This window comes from Dysidea avara, chromosome 2 (assembly GCF_963678975.1).
Source record: "Dysidea avara chromosome 2, odDysAvar1.4, whole genome shotgun sequence".
NCBI classification, from domain to species: domain Eukaryota; kingdom Metazoa; phylum Porifera; class Demospongiae; order Dictyoceratida; family Dysideidae; genus Dysidea; species Dysidea avara.
The window spans coordinates 32,152,901-32,176,652 of NC_089273.1; the positions used below are offsets into that span (position 1 = coordinate 32,152,901).

Genomic DNA, 23,752 nt, shown 5'->3' on the forward strand with positions numbered 1-23,752 from the left:
CACAGTTGAAAATGTAGCACTGCAAATCAATAGCCAGCAACTGCAGGGCAAATTTTGTTTTGATCTGCAGTCACTGCAGTACATAACTGTTTCATTATTTTGAGCATTGTACAGATCAGCTAAAGTTTCCAACTGTGCAATTGATGCCTGTCATGTGGATTGATGTGGAAGGTTAATCACAAGAACATACTTCTTTCAAAGATACTATGCATGCAGCAATTGAAGCTACAATGCCAAAAGAGTGTACAATGAACATTTTCAACTCTTTATAATTCTATATGTAAACCTGATGCTGATGTCAGGGGCGGATCCAGAGTTTCGAAAGAGGGGGGGCACCTTTCTGAAAAACAGTTGAAGACCAAAAAAACTTGCTGAAAACCAGTTGAAGACCAAAAAAAAAAAAAAAAAAAAAGGTCACAACAATAATAGCTAGTTATCCTTACCTACTATATCACGTCTGTTATGTAAAATAAAATCCTATTTGTAGCTTCATAGGTAAGCTACACTGCCTCATGAACATTGTGACTGCTTTATTAGAGTAATTGACTGCTCTATTAGAGTATATCGATCTTGTATGCAATTTCTTGAAGGGGGGGGGGCATTTGCCCCAAATGCCCCATCCTGGATCCGCCACTGGATGTATTATATACATTACAGCAAAAGCTCTAATCACAAGAGTCTACAGATAATTGTTCTAGATAAGAACATTATGATTGATGGACAGTGTGACTTTGCTGATGAAATTAGTGATATTTAAACTCTGTGCATGCAGAGTTCTTTTGATCAATTGGGGAACACAGCCACAAGTTAACAGATATTGGAAAAATGAAAGAGACTAGTTTTGTAGAACACAGTGATCCGATGTGGAACAGCTTATGGAAAGAGTCACCTAAATGTGCTGAAGAGCAGCCAGGTAGAGTGTGTAAAGTAAATAATCGATTGATCATTTGGAACAGGTACTCAAGATCAGTCAGTGATTGGTGTTGTAAGGCAGTTACTGGACAGCTTGTGTGAGCATGTGCTAGTTTTTGCTTTGTGTGACGAAGAGTTACATAGGTGCAACTGATGTAGTTGTACATTCGATAGACACAGCAGGTGCAAATTCAGTAAGAAAAGCTCCATGAAGATTACCATATGCCTTAAGGAAGCAACTATTGAAAATCAACCATGTAAAACCAGCAAACAGTCCTTATGCTTCACCAATAGTACTAGTGAATAAGGAAGATAGAAGTTTACATCCTTTGTTGTCTGTTGAAGCATTAATAAGGATACAGGGATTGCCTCAATTGGATGAATTGGTAGATGCTATTGGTAACCAGAGGGATTACATTTCCACAACTCTTGATCTAACTATTTATTAAAACAATAAAATTTTCTAAAGAAAGTAGGGATCAATACAATACACATGCTATAAAAAGAAAGGAAACAAGCTTACAGTTGAAATGGGAATGATCCACACAACAAAAAGCAAGTCAAACAAGATTAGATAACTACTTGCTAAAACAAGACACGTTTTAATCCCTACTTTTAGCTAATTTGATAGCTAAAAGTAGGGATTAAAATGTGTCTCATTTTAGCAAGTAGTCATCTAATCTTGTTTGACTTGTTTCCTTGTTTTTTGTTGCTTGGATCATTTCCATTTCGGCTGTAAGCTTGTTCCCTTCCTTTTAATAACATGTGTATTGCATTGATCCATACTTTCTTTTAAATTTTAAAATATTTAATAGCTAGTTTGTTAACTTTTTATGTCTAGCTAGCTAGCCAGCTATATTGTACACAATCACATTCTTTCACTGAATTTTAACACTAGAATAGAGTTGATGGCCTCCTTTATTTTGCAGTGTTGATGGAAGCCGCAATTTGCAGGTGAGACAAAGTAATGGCTAGAGTCAGGTTACCACTAAATAGGGTTAACTACTAAAGCTGTATACAAAACTAAGCATGGTTTGTAGGGGTCTGGATTGCCCTCATCAGGGATAAAATTCAAATAGCTACTCTGAGCTGAGATTGTTTTCAGAACTTTATTTGATGACTGTTCTATTAGAGTATTTTAATGCCTGTCTGTTCTATTAGAGTATATCGATCTGTACTTTTTAATCAGCAAAACCTGCTATGGCCACTGCTGTAGTGGCCATATATGCCTTGTTTTTCTTTCTTTTTTCTCAGCTATCCTCTCTTTGTTTTCTGTGTAGTGCTTTTGGTTGAAGCTTTTTCCTTCATTCCATTCAAAGGCATGATTACCTCGCCAAAAACTAAACTACTAAGACCATGAAGCAACTAGAGATAGTGACTCCTTGACTACTACGCCCGTTCATACTTGTCTTTTGAGGGCACACATTTGGCACTTTATTAAAATCACGTGTAGTAATTACGTGTTAAGGCAGTAACACGTGCCGCAATCAATTATCTTTTGGAAAGAAGGAAGGCCTATGAATGATGAACGTGAACAGCATGGTGCAGTGGACAAAATGTAATTGAAACAACAGATTTGTGAATCTGCCGTCATTACCTTGGCTGTCTGAAATTTCTGGAGCTGTACACCTAACGCTGCCAGGTCTTACAGCAGGCAGTTAGATGAATTTCAATTTTTTAAAAAAATCATTGTACATCGAAACAGTCAATTTTTCATCGTATTTAACCAAGGATCAACATCATTACAGCTGTACTAATGCATTCCAGGTGGTTTTTCTGGAAAATTTATTGCAAGGGTGTTTTTTAAAGTGCAAAAATTTACGAAGCCATATGATTTCTTACCGATCCCTACTTAATAAGTACTACTGTACTTAATAAAACTAAGTTAAAATGGAAGCAGAATATAAGGCAAAGTGAGCATTCATTTGGCATCTTGGTTTATTTTAATACTAAAGAATGCCAATGCCATTTGGCCTTACAAATGCTCCACCAACATTTCAAAGATTACTAAAGAACAATTTGCTGGATGGAATTTTGTGTTCATTTATTTAGATGACATAATAATACTCAGTCCTTTCCTGAAAACATTGTTCATGTGAAGAGTGTATTGCAGAAACATCAGAAAGCAGGACTCAAAGTAAAGCCCTTAAAGTGTGCTTTTGCTGACTGCTGATGAGAAAAATATTAGGTTTTGTGTTATCATCAGAAGGAGTGTAGCTATACTGCAGAAAAAATATTGAAGCTATCAAAACTGGACCAGCTACAGTAAAGAATTCCAAAGATTTCTAGCTAATGTTTATTGAAGGCACATCAGACACTTATGATTAACAGCTTTAACTATATACTGTAACAATCTGGTTAACCTGTACCATATGAATGGGATGAGCACTGTGAGGAATCTTTCTGGACCATAAAACAAGTATATACTGATATCTTCACCAGTTTTAATGTCTTAATAGTGTTTTCTATGAGTTAATGCTTGTGAAAATGGCTTTAGAGCTCTATTTTAGAACAGCTTGGTGATGACAATGATCAACATTCAGTAGCTTTAGTTAGTAGGGCTACCAATGAATCTGAGAAATGTCCTCCTGCAAAGTTAGAGATGGTAGCAATTGTGTTTGCTTTGAATCAGTTTGAAATATATTTACTTGGACATAATATTACAGTTTTATGGACCATCAAGCTCTGTCATTTGTCCTACCTGAAAAGTTAATCAAAGGGATTGTTGTCCTAGTGGTACCTGAAGATTGTTCAATTCTTATAAAATTATATCAGATCTTGTGTTTGAGCATAAGCCAGTAAACATAAAATTAATGAAGATACTGATCACAAGCAACAGTGCTGTCCCTTTATAGGAAAATACTTATTTTTCATTTGGTCCTGAAAAACAGCTGCCTCATCAAGTTCATGACACACAATCAAAGGTCTGGAGATAATCGATACTATTTTTTATAAACATAGAAATTACTAGATGACTGAAAAGAAGTGCAAGGAACCTTAAGTAAAGCAAAGAAGGGATACTTGTTTTAGATGGTATGCTAAATACAATAATAAATTGTGATCAGGGATGTATGTTGTAGCAGATCAGACCACAGCAACTATTGCTAGATGTCTAGCAGACTTACAATAATCTACACAGACATTGTATGTCTACCTTTGCTAGTAACTACCTTTGCTAGCGTAGCCCTAAGTGCGCGGTTGAAATGTTTGACTAAGCCATTGTACTGTGGATGTCCTGGCATTGCAGGAAGTTGTTTGATACCCTGTATCTTGTAATTTAACATCTGCAAGGAATTTTGGAGTGCAATTCAATCATCAAGAAGGCATGACTGAGACAAGCTACTTGGTCCACTATGGCTGCTTATTGAGTGATGGTACATTTCTCTGTTGGAGAAATACTCTTTTTTTTCTGCTACATTGTATAGATCATGCCAAGTGAAGTGGCCAAAGGCATTGAATTTCCATTTTTTTGTCCAAAGCTCCTGTTATTTACTCAGACTATGGCACAGTTTTCTATAAGAAATTACAGGATTTTTCAAAGGTAATTTCCAGATGTGGCAGTGAGTTATGAATGCAGGGGTCTGGGGGCACAGCTCCCAGCCACTGACAAATTTTGAAAATCAAAATACTTCAAACTTATGACTGCAATATAAAGCACATTATATTCTTGGTTTCCTAAAGTCCTTATCATCATAGTTTATGGCTATAGTTAGGTATTGTAATGAATTCAAATTCTCCGAATGAAAATTATATTCTGTAATATCAAGGTATAGTCTTATTTTTCAATATCAATTAATTTTTAATAATGACTGCTCTATTAGAGTATCTCAATCTTTACAAGGGTTTTCCATTGCATACCCTTGCTCTCCCTCAATCCACTATATTGAAGAATCAATGTGAGTTTCCTATTAGTGAGACCACATGCACCTCTTAACAATCTAGCTATTTACTTATCAGTAAACAAGATGACCTCACCACAGCCCTTATTGGTCTAGCTAGCTGCACACCCCTTGGCTGACTCAAGATATACTTTAATACAGCAGTCACTCTAATACAACAGTCATGTAAGATATTCTAATAGAACAGTCACAAGTTACATTGTAGCTAGCTCTGTTACAACAAGAGCTAAACAAACTAAATTTTACTAACAGATCCCTACTTCATTTTTAAGTTAAAAGTACTATATTATTGTTACTATTATTACTCGTATGCATCTACAATGTGACATGACCGCATTGTTGGACAATGTGTAAATCTCGGTTATATTTGTGGTGAAGAGAATGTAACTGGTCTACAAGTTTAATTCATTCTTTAATTTGAGGTGGGCTTCAATGTGGCTGGATGTTATGCAGTGGATTAATCACTTTGTTACTTGTAGTAATAAAATCACTTACTGAATATTTGAGTCATTACAGTAACTTCATTACTTAGGTAATGTGTTATACGCAGAGGCGTAGCTAAGGTGGGGACTGGTAGGGAACAGGCCCAACCAATCAGCTTTAGTGCCCTACCAACTCAATTTGCAGAAACTATTCAAGCGCGATCGAAATACCCTAATAGAGCAGTCACCCTTATACAAGAGTCAAGCATTATTAGCACGATAATAAATGATCAACTGCTTAAATTGCTCTAAAATTCAACTTTAGAGGGTTTGACTTAAAACAATTTCCTTGGAGGCATACCCCCAGATGCCCCTAGCAATAATGTGTCGACCTTTCCTTTTTTTTTGGTCTTCACCTAAAATCTAGCTGTGCCCAACCAATCCTTCAGGGCTAGCTACGCCACTGGTTATACGTATTTATAAGTGAGTTATATTACTAGCTTTTATAGCATATTTCGATATATTATGTACTTAGTTACTACAAAAGTAATAATAATATAATTATGTAACTCATTATGTAAGTAATGTATTACCCCCAACACTGATCACAAACACATCAACTACGCACTTCCGTTGCAGACAAACGCAGATATAAATTTAAAATATACATATATACACAGAAAGTTCAAAATTGCAATTTACTTGCCTTGTGCTAAGGTGCTCAGCAGTAAATATAAATAAACTTCATAACTGCAAGATTACTTGCCTCGCACTAAAAAGCTTGGCAATTACAAATACATAAATCAAAAAATCATAAGACTTAGGCAAGAAGAGTTGATGTTATAAATGTATCCTGTGTTAGTGATAATATGAATGATGATAATATCATTGTTAGCTAGAAATAAGACTGTGCTTGAAAAGTAGAAACCACTTAATTTTTTTAATCATGAACTACTCTTGGGTGTAACAGAACACCCATGAGAGTCTGGTGTAAATGACTGATAAAACAACCCAAAAAGTACTTAAGAAGCACCTTATTAAACAGTGCTGACTTGCTTTAGCTCACCTGACACTTTAATGTAGCAATTCCTAATAGCTTATAAAATTGCATATGCATAATGTGTAATATAAGGTCACTACCTTTAAACATAATAGAGTACAAGCACACACATACCTGATACACGAAGTGTAAATGGTTCACTGCTGTAGCTGTTACCATTAATAGCCACGATACAGCTGATATTGCCAGCATCATTTGCAGTAAGACCATTGCCTACTACAGTTTGTGTACGTTGTCCAACAGGAAAGCATGATTGATTTCCACCATTGTAGTTGCTATTATTGTAACATCCTGTAGTGTTCCACTGATATGAAATAGGGGTTGTTGGTATTGGATCAACCATACATGTCAGGACAACATCACTCAGAATGGGGTAGTCAAATGTATTAGTGTATCCACTAACAGGTGTACCAGCTGGAAAACTGTCAATGGTGACAGTGGTAGCTAGATGGCATAATTATAACACATAATTAAAGTGTTTAATAACATAAAGAGTTGGTTAAACTGCTTAATACGGTTTTGCCGAACCTTGGTGTTGCTAAACTTTCATTGCTATCAGTCTATATTAAAATTGCAAAGTCTTATTTTGGTGGCTGCCTTTAAAAAGTTAAAATACTGAATGTTTTCAAACAATTTAGCTGCCAAATGGGCCATAGAATTTCTGAAAGTAGATTAAGTCTGATATTGTTGTGAATCACAGCAGTGGGAATCTGGAGGGCAGTCTGCCATGCAGATGTTGACAACACATTAATATTTCATCTCTCCTAACTGGCCTCAAATTGAAAGTGCTCACTAATGATTCCAACTAGCTGGCATAAATATTGAGCACAATTATGAGCATAATAGGTAGAATTTTAAGCAATGCAGTACAGCATAACACATAAAAGTTTAAAGTGTAATAGGCTCATGCCTATTCTTGAAATCTGACATGTATATAATTAAGTTACATCTCAACTTTAGTATGTTTTAAAGTAGCTAGAGACATTTCTGTATAATAAAATAATCACCACATCATCCATTTACTATAATTATAATATACAATACTCAGTCAGTACTTCACTGCTCAATAAAATAATACTATGTAACCACACATTATCAATTCTATGACTATATGAGCTTGGAAAAACATTACTTAGTGTTCAATTCAAGTAAGATATAAACCTGGAATTTTCTCAATCCATTTGGCCACAAAATATTATATGCTTCTGGTTCCCTTCCTGGTCACTTTTCACTGAATACATTGTATAAGAAAAATTAGGAATTTTAAACTAGAGTAGGGACAGTGTAGTACCACTGTAATAAAATGTACTGGGTTGAAGTAGTACATAATGTCCAGATAATCTAAAACAACAAGAAGTGGATATCTCTACTGTGCTACGAAGATTCTACAATCAAAACAACCAGTAGGGACATTCATTTCTTATTGTTTTACGGTATCTGGACATTATGTACTACTCAGATCCAGTACTTTTTATTGTGGCCGTGCTACATTGTCCCTACTCTATCCTATCTTTTCTTATACCTGTTTGTGAACCTTTTTGTTAATTCATGACCACTATCCAATAGCTAGCTACCCTCACACATGTAATACAATTCTAGTCTTAATCATATTCATAAATGAGGCCATGATCAGTAGCGATCATGAATCTAATAATCCAATTGTACACAAGGATTGTCCAGTTACTCCATCCTACTACTGATATAATTATACACATCAAGCATCAGGGTGTGGTGGCTAGCCACCTGACTAATTCACTTACACACAGCAAAGTCCAACTATAAAACAGCAGTCTACCTTCATACTAGTGTTGGATGGTATGGCATTTTGATCCCAGTATTCAGTATTGAGAGAATACTCCAGTATCTGGTAATTTCACGGCTTCATCAATTGTGTCATATATGTGTATGGTTATACAATGCAAGTACACAGAAAAAATTGGAATTTTCAACTAGAGTAGGGACCATAGTACATCGATAAAAAGTACTGAAACAAGCTGAAGTAGTGCACGATTCCATGTTTGAACAAAACTATCTATTTACAAAGAAGCTAGCTACTAGGGTGAACTGCTTAGCTACCTGTAGCTGGTTGTAAAATTGAGGTATACAGAAGAGACTAGACCCATAGCCTTAGCAGTTTTTTTGGTGGGGTCTAATTGACGGAAAGGAACGGAAACGAGGCGGAACGGAATCAGGGGCTAAACCACGGAAACACGGAACGGAACACTTTTTAAATCAAGCTTGTAGTATTGCTGAATATTCCCCATGGATATGCCCTTGCAATTTATTAGCGGCATCTATGGTGATCAAAGCAGTGGATTGAAATAACAAAGGATCAGTTGTGGGTTTAGCTGTCATTAGTAATGAAATATTAATTGTAGGATTGTTTTCTTAGTAATGGTTTACCCTCGGGTTTACCTCCTGATGTCAAGAAAGAAGCTTAATACACGACAAGGCAAGTCTTGTTACATTATGTATTAGTTGTTTCTGCTGAATGAGCTGATAATCACCATTATGGTTTCATTTTTATTATAGCTGATGTTGCAATTAGGAAGAGGAAAAGCAGCTGGCCTATTAGCTAAGTTAAAAGGAGGTTATCAAACTAAGGAAATTTGTAAAGTGTGTGAGGAACAGATATGCAGCCATATCAACGATATAATGTGACGATCAATGAAATGCAGAATTGAAACACTGAGCACAGTAGACTAAGCATTATCATTATAAGTATTCTCAGTAGTGAGTTGAAAGAACCTTTCTGTGGCTGCCACTAATAACTGAATCACAGAAACAATGTATTATTTTTCTAGTCTTGAATCCAATACTCCTATAGAGACCAATACGAGAAAATATTTGATATTAATGCCAAATGTCAACCAATAACTTTCTTAATTTGGACCAATGACTTAAAATACTCTTGTCAAGATTTCCAATCTTGAATTTCTAGTTTCTACCTAATGAGAAAATTTATGATGTAGCTATGACCTGAATCAAGACTACAAGTTCCTACAAGTTCCACTGCCCCATCAGCAGATACATCAAGGGGAGTTGTACTTTAGCAGCAACTTCTCATTTGCATTTTATCAAGATCTAGAGTTTGTATAGTACTAAGGGAGAGTGTCCTACTACCAATGTAGCATATACAAACACTTTTACTGGTGATAGTGAACTGCTGATAGGTATTGAGTAGTGTTGAACATGGAAAACCTTTACACACTATAGAACAAAGTGTTGATACTCTACCTCACCCAGTGGAATGTACTCCTGTTGGACACACTCTCTTACTACTTTATAAATCATCGTTTTCTGAGAGAACAACACAAGATGCATTAAAAAGCAAGTAATATTACTTTTGATAGAGCTACTATATCTATCAGGCATAAGGTCCATATAATACCGGTAGCTACCAATGGACTATATGATATATATATGATATACTGAGTTAGCTACACAGGTTTACTACTACTGATCTAAAGAAACAGTGGACTAATAATGATCATGTGGACAATATAATACATCAAGGCAACATTGTATGTGGGATGATAAATAGTGTGAAACTTCCTTGTACAAAGTAGGCTGAATACCATGTTGAGTATAGGCAGTGGAAATTCTAGAGATGGCATACAGGGGGCACAGCATTGATACTGTTGTATAAAGTAGAATTTCAGTGGGGGCCTGGGGGTTGTGCTGTAGGATTTTTGTAATTTAAAGACTTAAAAGTAGCCTAAAATTGTTACTAAAAAGATGGAGTGGAAAATGCTAAAACTAACAATGCCAATCTATAATGCAACTGTTTCACAAGATTTTTCAAAACTTCGTTTTTTTAGCAGAGTGGGAGAGGAGTTTCCCTTAGAATCACCTATGAGTATAGGTTTTCTATTTTTTTATTCAATATCCTACTATGGACAAGAAGAGCTTTAACTTGATGCAGAAAGCTTCGATTGACTTGGTCCATTCAGCAAGGCAAGCACATATATAAGGAACCACATAACCTGGGATCCAGGATTTCCTCTGCATTCAACCACCACTTTTCAGTATAATTTCTCATGCTTCAGTAAGGGCCATTTTAGCTGATGAACATAACCTTATGGGCATCAATGGCTTGGCTAAAAAGATCATCCTGATAATTATTCTGCTGATGAATGGAAGGCCCAGTTGATTATAAGCATTTGGACTTTAAGATAGTCCCTCCTGTTGATGTAAAATGAGAGAAGCTAAAGCAACATTGTCAATGGAATAGACTCTGACAAGCACTGATCATATGCATGTAGAAGTTGCATCAAAGGTGCAATGGGAGACATTGTGAATATTTAGTCCATGGAATTTCCATCCTGGTGAGAGCAGGAATAAATCACATAGCTATTGCACAGTATTCTCCTGTATAATAACTATAATTAATCATTGTTGGCAGACGTTGCATGAGGAGACATGGGAGAAGTGACTGACACTAATCTCAGGGTTATGAAAATTGTTGGTCTTGATAAGAGTAGCTACTCGACTTAATGCAGTCCAAGACCTCCAAAACAAATCTTTGGTTTGAAATACTATAGTGTCAGTAACAGAAAGGTTCTTTTAACTTGATACCAAATTCCACTGCAATAAAAATTTGATATCATGACTATCACAGAATAGGTATGCCATATAGCCTCTTGTGTCTTTCACTCATCTCTAAATATTTTTAAACACGGCTTCTACACACAGCACTATAAATCTCCAAGTGAATTGGCTTTCTGTCACCAGTTTCTTTCTGCTTTCTTTATGGATACATCATTTATGATTCGAATTGAGACTGATTGGTAGTAAATATCACGTCAAATTGATCAGCAGAAACAACAAAAGCTATTACAGATACAGTCCAGGAACTGAGACAACTAATCCCACAATTGATATTTCGTTACTAATGGAAACTAAACCCACAATAAATTCGTAAAATTATTTCGATCTGGTTATGTGGTAAGTTTGATCACCTGGAGGTACCGCTAATAAAGTCGTAGGGCAATAGTAAGCTGCACATCTTGATTTCAGATAGTGTTCCGTTCCGTGGTTTAGCCTCTGATTCCGTTCCGCTATGTTCCGTTCCACCAATTTGACCCCACCGTTTTTTTTTTTTTTTAATTTTAGCCCGGGCTAGATGGACTGTCCTTGCCTGCCACTCCCAGTACTGGCTGTCAAGTGCCAGACAGTTGGAGAACAGCTATTTAAACAATTCAGTCGAGGGTGCTATAGAGATATTCCATCTCCATAACAACCATTTTCGGTCGGCTATATTGTTGTGCAGATTTGTCGAATTTGTACACACGGGGTCTATGGAGAAGGTTAAAATTACGTAGTGGCTATTCGTCCGGTTCCGGACGCCGATTTCAGCAGGCTATTCGTCCGGTTCGGATCACGTGGTCCTGTTCGTCCGGTACGTACTATTTGTCCGACAGTGTCACCCATAACTCGAGTATCAAACACACTAGTTGTATGAAGGTAAGTTTTTGGGTGAGCTCGCCTCGAACTCACCCAAAAACTTACCTCCATACAGACAGTAAAAGTCGTGATTGTGCTTAACAGGCAAACGTCACGTTAGCTTAGGGTTAGGGTCGGGTTCAGCTTTGGTTTCTTCTTCTCTGGGTATTCTTCATATATAGGTTTCTTCTTGAATGACGTATATAAGATAGAAACTAAGAGAGGTGGGTAGCTGGGAGCCATGTAGCACAGTGGTTACAATCCTTGCCTCATAAACTGGAGGTCCCGGGTTCGATTCTTGGAGAGGTCATGATTTTTTTTCGTTTGAGGACCCTTTTTTGTCTAAGTTTTTATTCGCGTGAACTGGATCACGTACACCGAACGGGACGAATAGCTTGGTAAAATCGGCGTCCGGAACCGGACGAATAGCCTCTACCTTAAAATTTGGTGCTGCGCGCATTCCGAACACAACAAACGGAAGAAACCATGGTGGATGGACACCATATAAGGTTAGTACTAACATATATAACAGACAGGCTAACCTGTAAAGCGGCTCGAAAATTCCCCATACAACGCTCGATACTGTTGCACAACAATATGGCCGAAATACGGTATAATAAGCGAGGAATTACGGTGCCTATTTTTGCTACTATGGAGATGGAATATTCCTATACTGAAGGCGACCCTCGGAATAGGCCAGATCGACCATAGATGGTATCGGATGACTAGTCGATGATCCCATATAAGCGCATAGCTATACCTTAACAAAGAAAAACACAACCATCATCGAACCCAGAATAAACGACTGTAATTCACATTCTACTTCTCAGCCAACATAGCTAGAAGCGATGACTCCGTAAGCAAATCACAGCCCCGCAGACCTTAGCAAAGAAAAACACAACTGGCATCGAACCCAGAACAAACAACGGACTGTAGCTAATTCACATTCCACTTCTCAGCCAACGTAGAGCCTTAGCAGTTGTCGAGTCATTGGCGGCGGGGGGCCTCGGTCTGCCTAAGCCCCCTCGAAATGATATCTCGCCGAAATCATCCTTCTTAGAGTGGAATTGAAAACCCTGAAAAAGATTGATATACCGTAGATTAGCTAACATATACATAATGATCGGTAATAATTATGATCGCTTGTTTACGTCGTATTAAATCGATAGTAGCTATAGTCGATGAATTTCTTCTATTCATGGGAAACACAATGATCAAGTTTCAATTCTCTTGCGTTCGCCATTTTAGTAGCTTAGCACCTGTAATCTATTTTCCCATGGCTATAATTGCTCACAAAGCGATACGCTTTCTGTTGTTGCTAACTACTTTGGTAGACTGTGTAATTCCAAAGGTTATTATTGGGAAGTGAGTTTAAAACCTTACCAGAGCATTCACTTGCCTAAGGTAGGGTCCGCAAACCCAAAAATCGATATCTTCAAATCGACTTACAAACTATAGTCATGTGTAGGGGTAGGTCTAATCAAGCAAACATTAGAGTGGCAGCAAATTTCATCCATCTTTTCTAGTGAAAATAACGCGAAACACCTTCGATTTTTAGCCGTCGTAATTTAAGAGGTTGTCCACTCTTACTATGGAGTATAGGTAGTTTAATATAATTGATTAATATTATTTTGGTGGTGGCGTCGCGCAAAAAAAGACATTTCGTGATCAGGAGCACTGCAGACTTGCAGGAAATATTGCAACATTTACTGCAGTGATCACCTCCAAGTCAATTATCTGTGTGCAGAATATGGTGTGGATTAAAGTTTGTTGACCATCTGGCTGAGACCAGCCTCGCCCGGTTTAGCGAAAAATTCCTCCACGATTGCAGTCTCGTGCAAATTAACACCTTTAGGTGTGCTGAAGTATGGAAATGATTGCTCAGAGCAAGTATAAACTTACAGAGATGGCTTGATTACTGACGGTAAATTTTGCAGTTAGCCATAGGCGGTGGAGACGGGGGGGCAGGGGAGCCATGGCCCCCCCACTTTTTGGGACACTGTTTGCAAGAAAAGATCGAGATACTCTAATAGAACAGTCAGGATCTGGATACTCTAATAGAGCAGTCACAATATTCAGAGAAGCAGTGTAGCAAATTACTTAGCTACGTATGTGTAGTTATAAATAAGGAGATATAATTGGTGGAGAGCAGCTATTGTCAGCAGGCTGTGACCTTTTTTTTGGTCTTCAACATACAGCTGACCTGGCCCCCTCACTCTTTGGCCTTCTCCACCATCCCTGCAGTTAGCCAATAACGAAATTTATTGTGCAAAACTAAAACTCTTGTAAGGAAAGTTTTTCCGCACTCAGCATAATATTGCTGACTTGATATGAGTATAAAACACTGTGAGCACAGTAAGATGATCATTTCTGTAGCAAGGATGGAGTCCAGAGGTCTTGAGTACATGGCCAGATATAGCTATAGATAGCTATGTACATGCAGGTCATGCAGCATAGTTATAATCATGCACACCTTTTGATAGTTAAATCAGAGCTTATAATTATCTAATTATCTAATTATCTATTTTCATGTGATACTCAGATGCAGTAGCATGCAAGGTCAGATGGTATGCTCCCCAGACGAGTTTTTACATGCCTTGAAATCACATCTGTATGAAAAACTATCACACAAAGCCATGATAATACCTCGTAGCAAATTTTGTACTAAAGTATCAACTTATTCAGTCTCAATCATATCTAGTAGTTATTATCATATCCTGTGCAAGACATTAAAACATATTATAGTATTACCAAGAGTTCATAATATAAAGTAGTAAATATTGTATATTATAAACTCTTGGTATTATTTCCATGACACAAGATCTCTAAAAATGAAGTTTAGTTATTTGGAAGAAATTTAATTTGATTTTAATTGTTATAATGAGATGCCAATCAGATGATTTGCTGGAACTTGAAAATTGACATAGTTATAAATTAGATCAAACATTTAATAAGAACAGTAGTCACATGTCACTGAATTTAAAGTAATTATCATGATGACTTTGTCATATTAATATATTAAGATCTTCACAAAATTCAAATAGTTGAAAATTTGTCCTACACTGGGTCCTGATTTTGAAGTTTATGAGGCAGAATTTTAATAGTTTGGAAAATTACATGGAATGTATAAGAGTGGCACACACAGATAGGACACAAAATGTATATACATTAAACTGTTGACTTGAGGATTGCTTTCAGGCGTATATCTCAACTTTTGATTTTATTTTACATATTCTTACAGTAACTTAGTCAGCAGAGCCACTCTTCCCTATACCATCAACTATGGAATTGGAGCAAGCCCTTGGTTTCTGCTTTTGATAGCTACTATAATTATTGCTGATACTTACCCCATTCATATAAGTGGGCTCAGCATACATATATATATACCAAATAGTACATTGCATATCAAAATGAAAATGCTATGTCTAGACTATACCTTTTAGCCCTGTTGAGTATGAGGAAGATATTTTTCAGAAAAAGGCACAATGATTTTACTATATGTGACCGGATTTGCGAAAAGGTACCTTTTCCACACATTTGACATACCAGCAAACAAAATGATGTAACACTTGACTCCTTACACTGATTAACTTGCTCTTAGTATCAAATTGTAGCCAGATACTGTAGCCATATTCAGTGAAAATTGCAAGCAAGTATATGCCATGATCAAAATGTTATGAAGCTTTAAAGTTCAAAAAATGGGTCAAATTTTGTGTGTGAAAAAGGTACCTTTTTGCAAATCCGGTCACATATTGCATACAATACACCAACAGTAAATTATATAGGTCAATTTATACCAATGCAACATAGCTATACTATGTATAACTTGAAGGAAACTCTCCAATAGAGCAGTCAGATATTCTTATACAACAGTCAGAAATTGATTTTTCATACATAATGTCACTGAAGTTGATCAACAAGTTGCAAAAATGATTATTTAACTGCGCTCAGAGTAGTTGTCAAGTGTATTCCACAATATATTTTGTAAAATTATATATTAGCTACGAGAGGCTTGGTTTTGTGCAATAAATCACGTTTCGCATGCCGTAATTGATTAAAGTGTTCGTAATCTAGCCGTCGATGGAAGTTTATACTTGTGCTGTGTAATCATTTTCATAATTCAACACACTTAAAGGTGCTTATGTGCACTAGACTGCAGCAGGGGCGGAGGAAGTAGTTGATATGAGGGGGGGGGGCTGGGCTGACCCAGGCTAAGTCTCTGGTTTGGTATGGTGAGACCAAAAACAAACAAACTTAAAAAAAAGGTCGCAACCAGCTGACAATAGCTGCCCACCTCACCAGCTACGTATAAATAGCTGATAAACTACATAAATAAATAAATAAATAAAAAATAAAATCCTTACATAGCTCGCTACACACTGCTGTAATACTGTGACTGCTTTATTAGAGTATCTCGATCTTTATCGCGGTTTTCAGCCCCAATCCAAGAAGGATAACTTCGGCGTGGTATCATTCTGAGGGTGGGATTTAGCCCCTTAGCCCCCCCTTTCCGCCGCCTATGGACTGCAGTATTTGTTGGATCGCGGAGGAATATTTGCTAAATCTTGCGAGGCTGGTCTCAGCCAGATGGTCAACAAACTTCAATCCACACCATATTCTGCACACAGGTACTTGACTTGGAGGTGATCACTGCAGTAAACGTTGCAGTATTTCCTGCAAGTCTGCTGTGCTCCAGATAACAAATGTCTTTTTTCCGCCAATCGGCAATGTGCGCGACGCCACTGCCAAATATTGATTAATTATATTAAACTGCCTATACTCCATAGTAAGAGTGGACAACCTCTCAAAGCTTGAGAGAGAGTTTTGGCCCCAAAAATTAACATTGCAAATTACGACGGCTAACAATCGATCGAATTCAAGGTATTTCGCGTTATTTTCACTAGAAGAGATGGATGAAATTTTTATTTATTTATTTATTTATTAATGCTTTACAGCACAAGTGCTGAAGGTCTGTAGGACACCTGGTCCTACAGCCTGCTCAAAGACTTTAGCTACATTTGCTGCCACTCTGGTGTTTTCTTGATTAGACCTACCCGTACACATGACTATAGTTTGTAAGTCGATTTGAAGATATCGATTTTTCGGTTTGCGGACCCTATCTAAGGTTTTTAAAAATATATATATATTTTTAATTTAATTTTATATAAGGTAGAGTCTGCATACCGAAAACTAAACTTTTATAAATCGACCCCCTACCATTGTGGGATGTTCATCGTAGCATATACCATTGCTAGATCCACCATGAAACCGAAGCACGATTGTTGTCTTCACGGAAATATCGAATTTCACATCTCACGAGACGTAGCTAGAATTTGTTTTTAAAATGACCGGATGAAACTTGCTAGAGTATAAGCCACCAATGTTCGACCACCATTGGTTCGGACGCGATTTTCTTTAAACTTGCAAAGAAAATTTCTGCTCTTACTATGCCTTTGGAGAGGTCTAGGTCATAAACTCTTGCATGCAAATTTCAGACCTGCAGCTTTCTTCGTCTGGCTGCAGGAGCTGCAAAAGTGACCTGTCCGAATGTTCTCAATTCTCGAACAAAAATATATATTATCGGTCGAGTGCCACTGCTCGTAATGCTTGAAGCTGATCAAGTCTTTCTGTACTTGATATGAAAGAACAACTCTTATATCTACTCTCCAAATATATTATGCAGATATTTGGCTTAGTCCTTATTGGCTGTGAATTACAAAGCTCCAAAGTCACCTCTGTCGTGCAATCTTAAATTCTGCCACATGTGAAGCTCGTACAAATCAAATAGTTACCTACATCGAATTCAAAGCTATTTTTATGAACATTGAGAACATCAGCTACCGTTCAATAGTAATTTAATTTAATAATTGCTTTACAGAATTGGAATTACATACAGTAGAGGCTATAGTGATTACAGAGACATACAATTCTGAAGGACTACCAGTGTCCTGCACTGGTAGCCTAGAGCACTAACTACTTAACTACAAAAACTATACATGCATACATTTATATAATAGTTACAAATAATTATAATTGGTTGGTGCAGGAGTCTTGGAGCAGCGGGTACAAGGACACAGGCAATGAAAAGTACAGGGGGTATTATCAAAGTTAGCTAAAAAATGATTCCATAAAAAATGCTTTCAACTTTGGTTTGATTACATCTAGTGATTGAGATAGGTCAATTATTGGTAAAGAGTTCCATAATCTTGGTAAACGATAAAAATATGAGTTCATGATAGGGTTGATATGGGCTGTCTTGGGGTATAACTTTGTGCCAGCAGATCTTGTTGAACCTGTAGTAAAGTTGGTATAGTTCAAGATGTCAAATTTATCTGATGGATTTTTGATGGATTTGATAAAGAATAATATGTCGGCAATTTCGTAAATGTACATTAGTGGCAACATACCAGTTTGTATTAGCCTTGTTTTATAGTCTGATTGATAGTTTGATAATATGAATTTAGTGGCTCTTCGTTGGACTTTCTCAAGTGATTCAATGTCTTTTAACAGGTATGGCCTCCACAGTGGGGAACAATACAGTAGCTTTGATCTAACTAAAGTGATATACAGAGATTTTCTGGCTGGGGACAATTGGAGTCCTTGAAGACCCTACGCAATAAGCCAAGAGATTTATAGGCATTAGAAGAAATCATTTCATAGTGTGCTTGCCATGTTAGCGAATTAGTAAAAACAATCCCAAGGTCTTTGCAGCTGGAGGACTCATCAATTGAATGACCGTTGACATGATAATATTATGTAGAGTTGAATTTACGATGGTAGCTCATAAACACAAACTTTGAAAGATTAAATGAGAGAAAGTTGTTAATGGACCAGTTGAATAATGAATTGATGTCTTCTTGGAGATGCTCAATGTCTAATGTTGATGTGATGTGTGCACGATGACCACATCTTGACTTTTGCCCGAGTAGGTACATTGCATTTAAGCTTCTTTGACAGTAGCAGCCTGGCTACTGCATCCAGCACACATATACACAATACAAATCCACTTAAATGGGGTTTTGACTATCCCCTGTCTTAAAAATGTTGAAAGTTTCTCTTCAAAATGTCCAGGACATTAGCCAAATCGAAATAATCTCTAATAGAGCAGTCAATTAGCACATGTTGCTGTCAGACCTTCAGTGCTGGTCACTGTAAAGTGTAATAATAAATACTTTAGGTTTAAGGAAGAAAATCCATCCCTCCTGGAGGAAGACTGAGTGTGGCGCCGACTAGACATTGGGTGACCTGCAGTTCGAATCCTGGGGTTGGAGGGAATTTTTTCCTTACTTTGCCCCTTTTCTGTTACACCTTATCAATCAGTCAGCAAGTCAAGTCATTAGGTCTAAGTCCCTGAAATTAGGTTAGGTAATCCTAAGGCTGCAGCACATGTTGCTGTCAGACCTTCAGTGCTGGTCACTGTAAAGTGCTAATAATAATAATAAATTATTCTAATATAACGATCAGCCAATGTATTATTACATGTAATCAGTATTAATTTTAAGCGTTGTAATCAACGAAATTCACATAATTATTAATAGTCTTATTGAAGTAAATATAATATAGATTTAATGTACATACCTCCATAAGTGGAGTATAATCGTACATATCTGAATTACAATTATATGATTGTGTGTGAATGTATATTAACATTATTTTGTTGTCAGTTAATTACAAGTGTGTGCGCAAGTTGGCTTGAAAATTTTCCACTGAGTTTTGATTGATAACATCTCCTGGCAAAGTATTCCAAAGTTTAATTGATGATGGCATATATGAATATTTGTATGTGTCCACTCTTGTGTACGGCTGCATGAGGTGAATATGTCCGGGCGTGGCCCTCAGATTTTCTGACTGCTCCAATTGTATAATAGGTGACTGTTCAATTAGAGTGTTTCGATTTGGTTAATGTCCTGGACATTTTGGAGAGAAACTTTCGATATTTTTTAAGACAGAGGTTAGTCAAAACCACATACAAGTGGATTTGGATTGTGTGTATGTGTGCTGGGTGCAGTAGTGAGGCTGCTACTGTCAGAGAAGCTTAAATGCAATGTAGCTATTCGGGAAAATATCAAGGTGCGGTCATCGTGCATGTATCTATTAATTTTACTATTGAACGGTAGCTGATGCTCTCAGTTTTCATAAAAATAGCTTTGAAAATAGGTAACTATTTGATTTGTACGAGCTTCACATGTGGCCGAATTTAAGATTGCACGACAGAGGTGACTTTGGAGTTTATAATCCACAGCCAATAAGGACTAAGCCTAATATCTACATATATTTGGAGAGTATAAGGGTTGTTCTTTCATATCAAGCACAGAAAGACTTGTCAATGATCAGTTTCAAACATTACGAGCAGTGACACTCCACCGATAATACATATTTTTGTCCGAGAATTGAGGACATTCGGACAGGTCACTTTTGCAGTTCCTGCAGCCAGATGAAGAAAGCTACAGGTCTGAAATTTTGCATGCAAGAGTTTATGACCTAGACCTCTTCAATGGCATAGCAAGAGTAAAAATTTTCTTTGCGGGTTTAAAGAAAAATCGCGTCCGAACCGATGTTGGTCGAACATTGGTGGCTTACTCTATTTAGCCAGATCTTATCTAGAGTTGTTGTAGTTAGAAGTAAACACACAACAATAAGCAAATGATTTGTTTGATTCCCACACAGGACTGCTTTCTTTCAAACATCACAAAACGAAGCACGATTTTTCAATTCAAGCTGCCCTACCAGCCAAGACATATAACGCCAACTGTTCTTCACAGTATATTTTGATAAGGTTGGGTGCATAGTCTATCTATGCTGCTAGTCTGGAAAGGATCTGAGACTTCTCATCATCTGGGTGATGAGCGCCAATTGTTTCATGCTTCATTTCACACGATTCTCTCAAAGACGCTAAAGTCCCTTCCAGCACTTCTGATGCCGCACGGATCACCTAATTTTGTTTAGAATGATGATAAAAGATGAACCGAAATGTTTGGCAGTAGTAGCAGTCGTTATTTCTGTGATTTCTTATGATGTAGTATTCCAGCAGTTCGCCAGCTCGTTTCGAAAATTAAATCAGTATTTCGTGCTTTTTACAGTTTACTTTGAATATTTTGCAACATGATGGTGCTTTAGGGTGATCTAGTAAAGATTTGAAGCCACTGTGGAGTGTGAGAAGTGAAGTTAGTTGTTTATTTGTTTGTTTTCTGCTTTACCAGAGGGTGAACACTCAGTGCAGTGGAGGCAAAGCCTGTACGAGGTGTTTACCACGAGTCAGGCAACCTAAGCTAAAATCGTTGACTAAAGTGAAACGGGACAAATACTTTGAAAAAATCCATCCTAAGCCTGACTTTGATCCGCAGGCCACCCGGATAGCTACCGCGGCCAAGCGCCACACTCGGTGGTCAGACCAGGGAGGCCAGCTAAGTAGGGGAAAGTTATTAGCTGCTTACAGTGGTCTATAGCTTCGAACAACGCATGGAGAGTATCGATGAAATAATAATTGACAACCACTGGCACCAACTGTCCAGGGACATCTTTAGCCATCGTTCCAGTCCGTCATTGATGGGTATTGTGGTTGCAGAAGCGTTGGAAATGGCTAGAAGGCACGATATGACTCCCAAATGTTGCAGAAAATTTTGACGCTCGTCACCCAGATGGTGAGAAGTATCAGATCCTTTCCAGACTTACAGCATAGGCCCAACCTTATCACAATACTGTGAAGAATATTGCTTTTCTTGTCTTGGCTGGTAGGGCAGCTTGAATTCGAAAGTTCATGTTTCCTTGCCGCGAATGTAGCAAATCATTTGCTTACTACTGTATGTGTGTATACTTTTTAACCACAACAACTCTAGATAACATCTGGCTAAGTAGCAAGTGACCCCAAATGTCATCCGGTCCTGTGTGTGGAGCACGAAACTGATTTTGAAAATAAATTTCGCATCTCGTGAGATACAAAAAGCGATGTTTCTTGATAGACAACAATCGTGCCTCTGGTTCCACGGTGGATCTAGCAATGGGATACTACCATGAAAATCCCACAATGGCAGAGGGATCGATTTGTAAAAGTTGAATTTTCGGTTTGTGGATCCTAGTTAAGCAGATTGAATAAGTAGCTATTAAAGGAAAAATTGAAATTCGTCAACATGATAGATCCGGTTGATTCTTCAATTCTCGCTGTATTCTGTACTCAGGTACTTAGCTTGGAGGTGATCACTGTGATAGCTAAAATTAATGTTGTAGTAGACTATAGCTATTTCCTGCAATTCTGCATGTTGTGCTCCAGATCATCACATTAAAGACATAGCTAGCTAATAGTTAATGTTATATCTCGGCGAACTGCGACATGCACAACTTCACAATAAAAGCTTACTAATTTCATCTAACTACCTTTACTGTATAGTAAGAGTAGACAGCCTCTCAAAACGTTGGAGAGAGTTTTGATCCAAAAGAATAAGGTAGAAAAATACGACGGTTGAAATGAAAGATAGCTATTTCGCCGCACTGCAGCTATATTTTCACCAGAATGAAAGAACTAATTTTGCTGCCAGTCCAGTGTTGTCGTGCTAGACTCCTGCAACATAATAATAATAGTTCGCAGAAGATTACCTTTAACTAATGCATTCATGTACATGTCTACGAAGTTACTGACGTAGATTTATATTAATTAATACATACGTAGTTAAATAGGTACCTATAGCGTTTTACAAGATATAGCAAAACTCTTACAAAACCTGGTGAAATATTTCCTGCTATTGCTAAGTATGTGCTTTTAAGCTTGAACTTACCACAGATTACTATCCTGTACACCACACAAAGAAGCAAAATTTTGATATGAAACTTCTCAGAATTAATTCCCACCATGATATTCTAACTTCTGACAGCTTGTATTTCAATGAAAAGAATTGTGAGAAGTGAAGTAATATTCAACAATGGTTGGAATCTTTACCCTTGGAAATGTGGTAATGGTATCTTAACCTCCAGTTTTTAACTGCATGCACGCACTGGTAGCTGCATTCCTTTTAAGGCTTGCACTGACATGTGTGACTAAACATAGCAACATGGTGTGATTTTTGTTTGGGTGTGTTGTTTTTATCAGGCTTGCAGTGACCTGCCTGAAAAATATTTACAGCATTATATAGGATGTATTTTGGTGTATTAAACCTCACTTTTCCACTGATAGCTAATACTATTAGTTTCTGCTTGCTTTACGAAGTATTACAGACTCAATCTGTTCACCCTGAGCTGGCAAATCCATCAGGGTATATAATGCTTTTCCTGTGCTCCTCAGTGTGCATAAAGGCGAAGGTCATTCCAACAATGATAATGGTAAACTGCACTTCAACTGCATTGTAAGTACTCATATGTATAACTCAAGTGTCTTTTACTGTATGATCATTATTATTGTTATTAACACTTTACAGTGGCCAGCACTGAAGGTCTGACAGCAACATGTGCTGCAGCCTTAGGATTACCTTAACTAATTTCATGGACTTATACTTAATGACTTGACTTGGTGACTTGCTTAATGACTGATAAGGTGTAACAGAAAAGGGGCCAAAGTAAGAAAAATCCCTCCAACCACATTAGTAATTTCATATTTTTTGCAAGAAACAGCAACCGCAATGTTGTATGTTTTTCTTTATTCACTTGAGACTTGTTTCACTTTGTACCAAAGTGATAACAATATACATAAATTTTATGCTGGGATGGCACATTATATTATACTATCTTAACAGTACAAAAATTGATGCAACAGCAACCCATGCATACAGACCTTGGTATACTGTTTGATGAACACATTAAATTTCACAGCCATACAACGGAAGTCACTGCAAAGGCCAACAGAGTATTTGGAATGATTAAAAGATCTTTTGAACATCTTTATTCTTATGTGGTATTGAAACTAGTTTACCACTCTAGTTAGACTGATACTTGAATATATGTAGCAATGTCATTTGGGATCCCCATGTTGTCCCATTCCTTTTTGCTGACAGCCCAAGGTGCCAATCTGTGTTATCACGATTGCTTCC

General features: G+C 37.2%; 1 protein-coding gene across 1 annotated transcript in view; it reads right to left on the reverse strand.

Moving 5' to 3' along the window:
- The window catches only part of LOC136247082 (hemicentin-1-like), a 66,332-nt gene extending 43,619 nt beyond the window's left edge, over positions 1 to 22,713 (reverse strand). Inside the window, exons 1-2 of the mRNA XM_066038698.1 lie at positions 22,508 to 22,713; positions 6,408 to 6,737 (exon numbers count right to left, since the gene is read on the reverse strand). Coding sequence (XP_065894770.1) covers positions 6,408 to 6,737; positions 22,508 to 22,583 — 406 coding nt within the window. The 5' untranslated portion in view covers positions 22,584 to 22,713. The remainder of the gene's footprint in view (positions 1 to 6,407; positions 6,738 to 22,507) is intronic.
- Between the last annotated feature and the right edge of the window lie 1,039 nt (positions 22,714 to 23,752).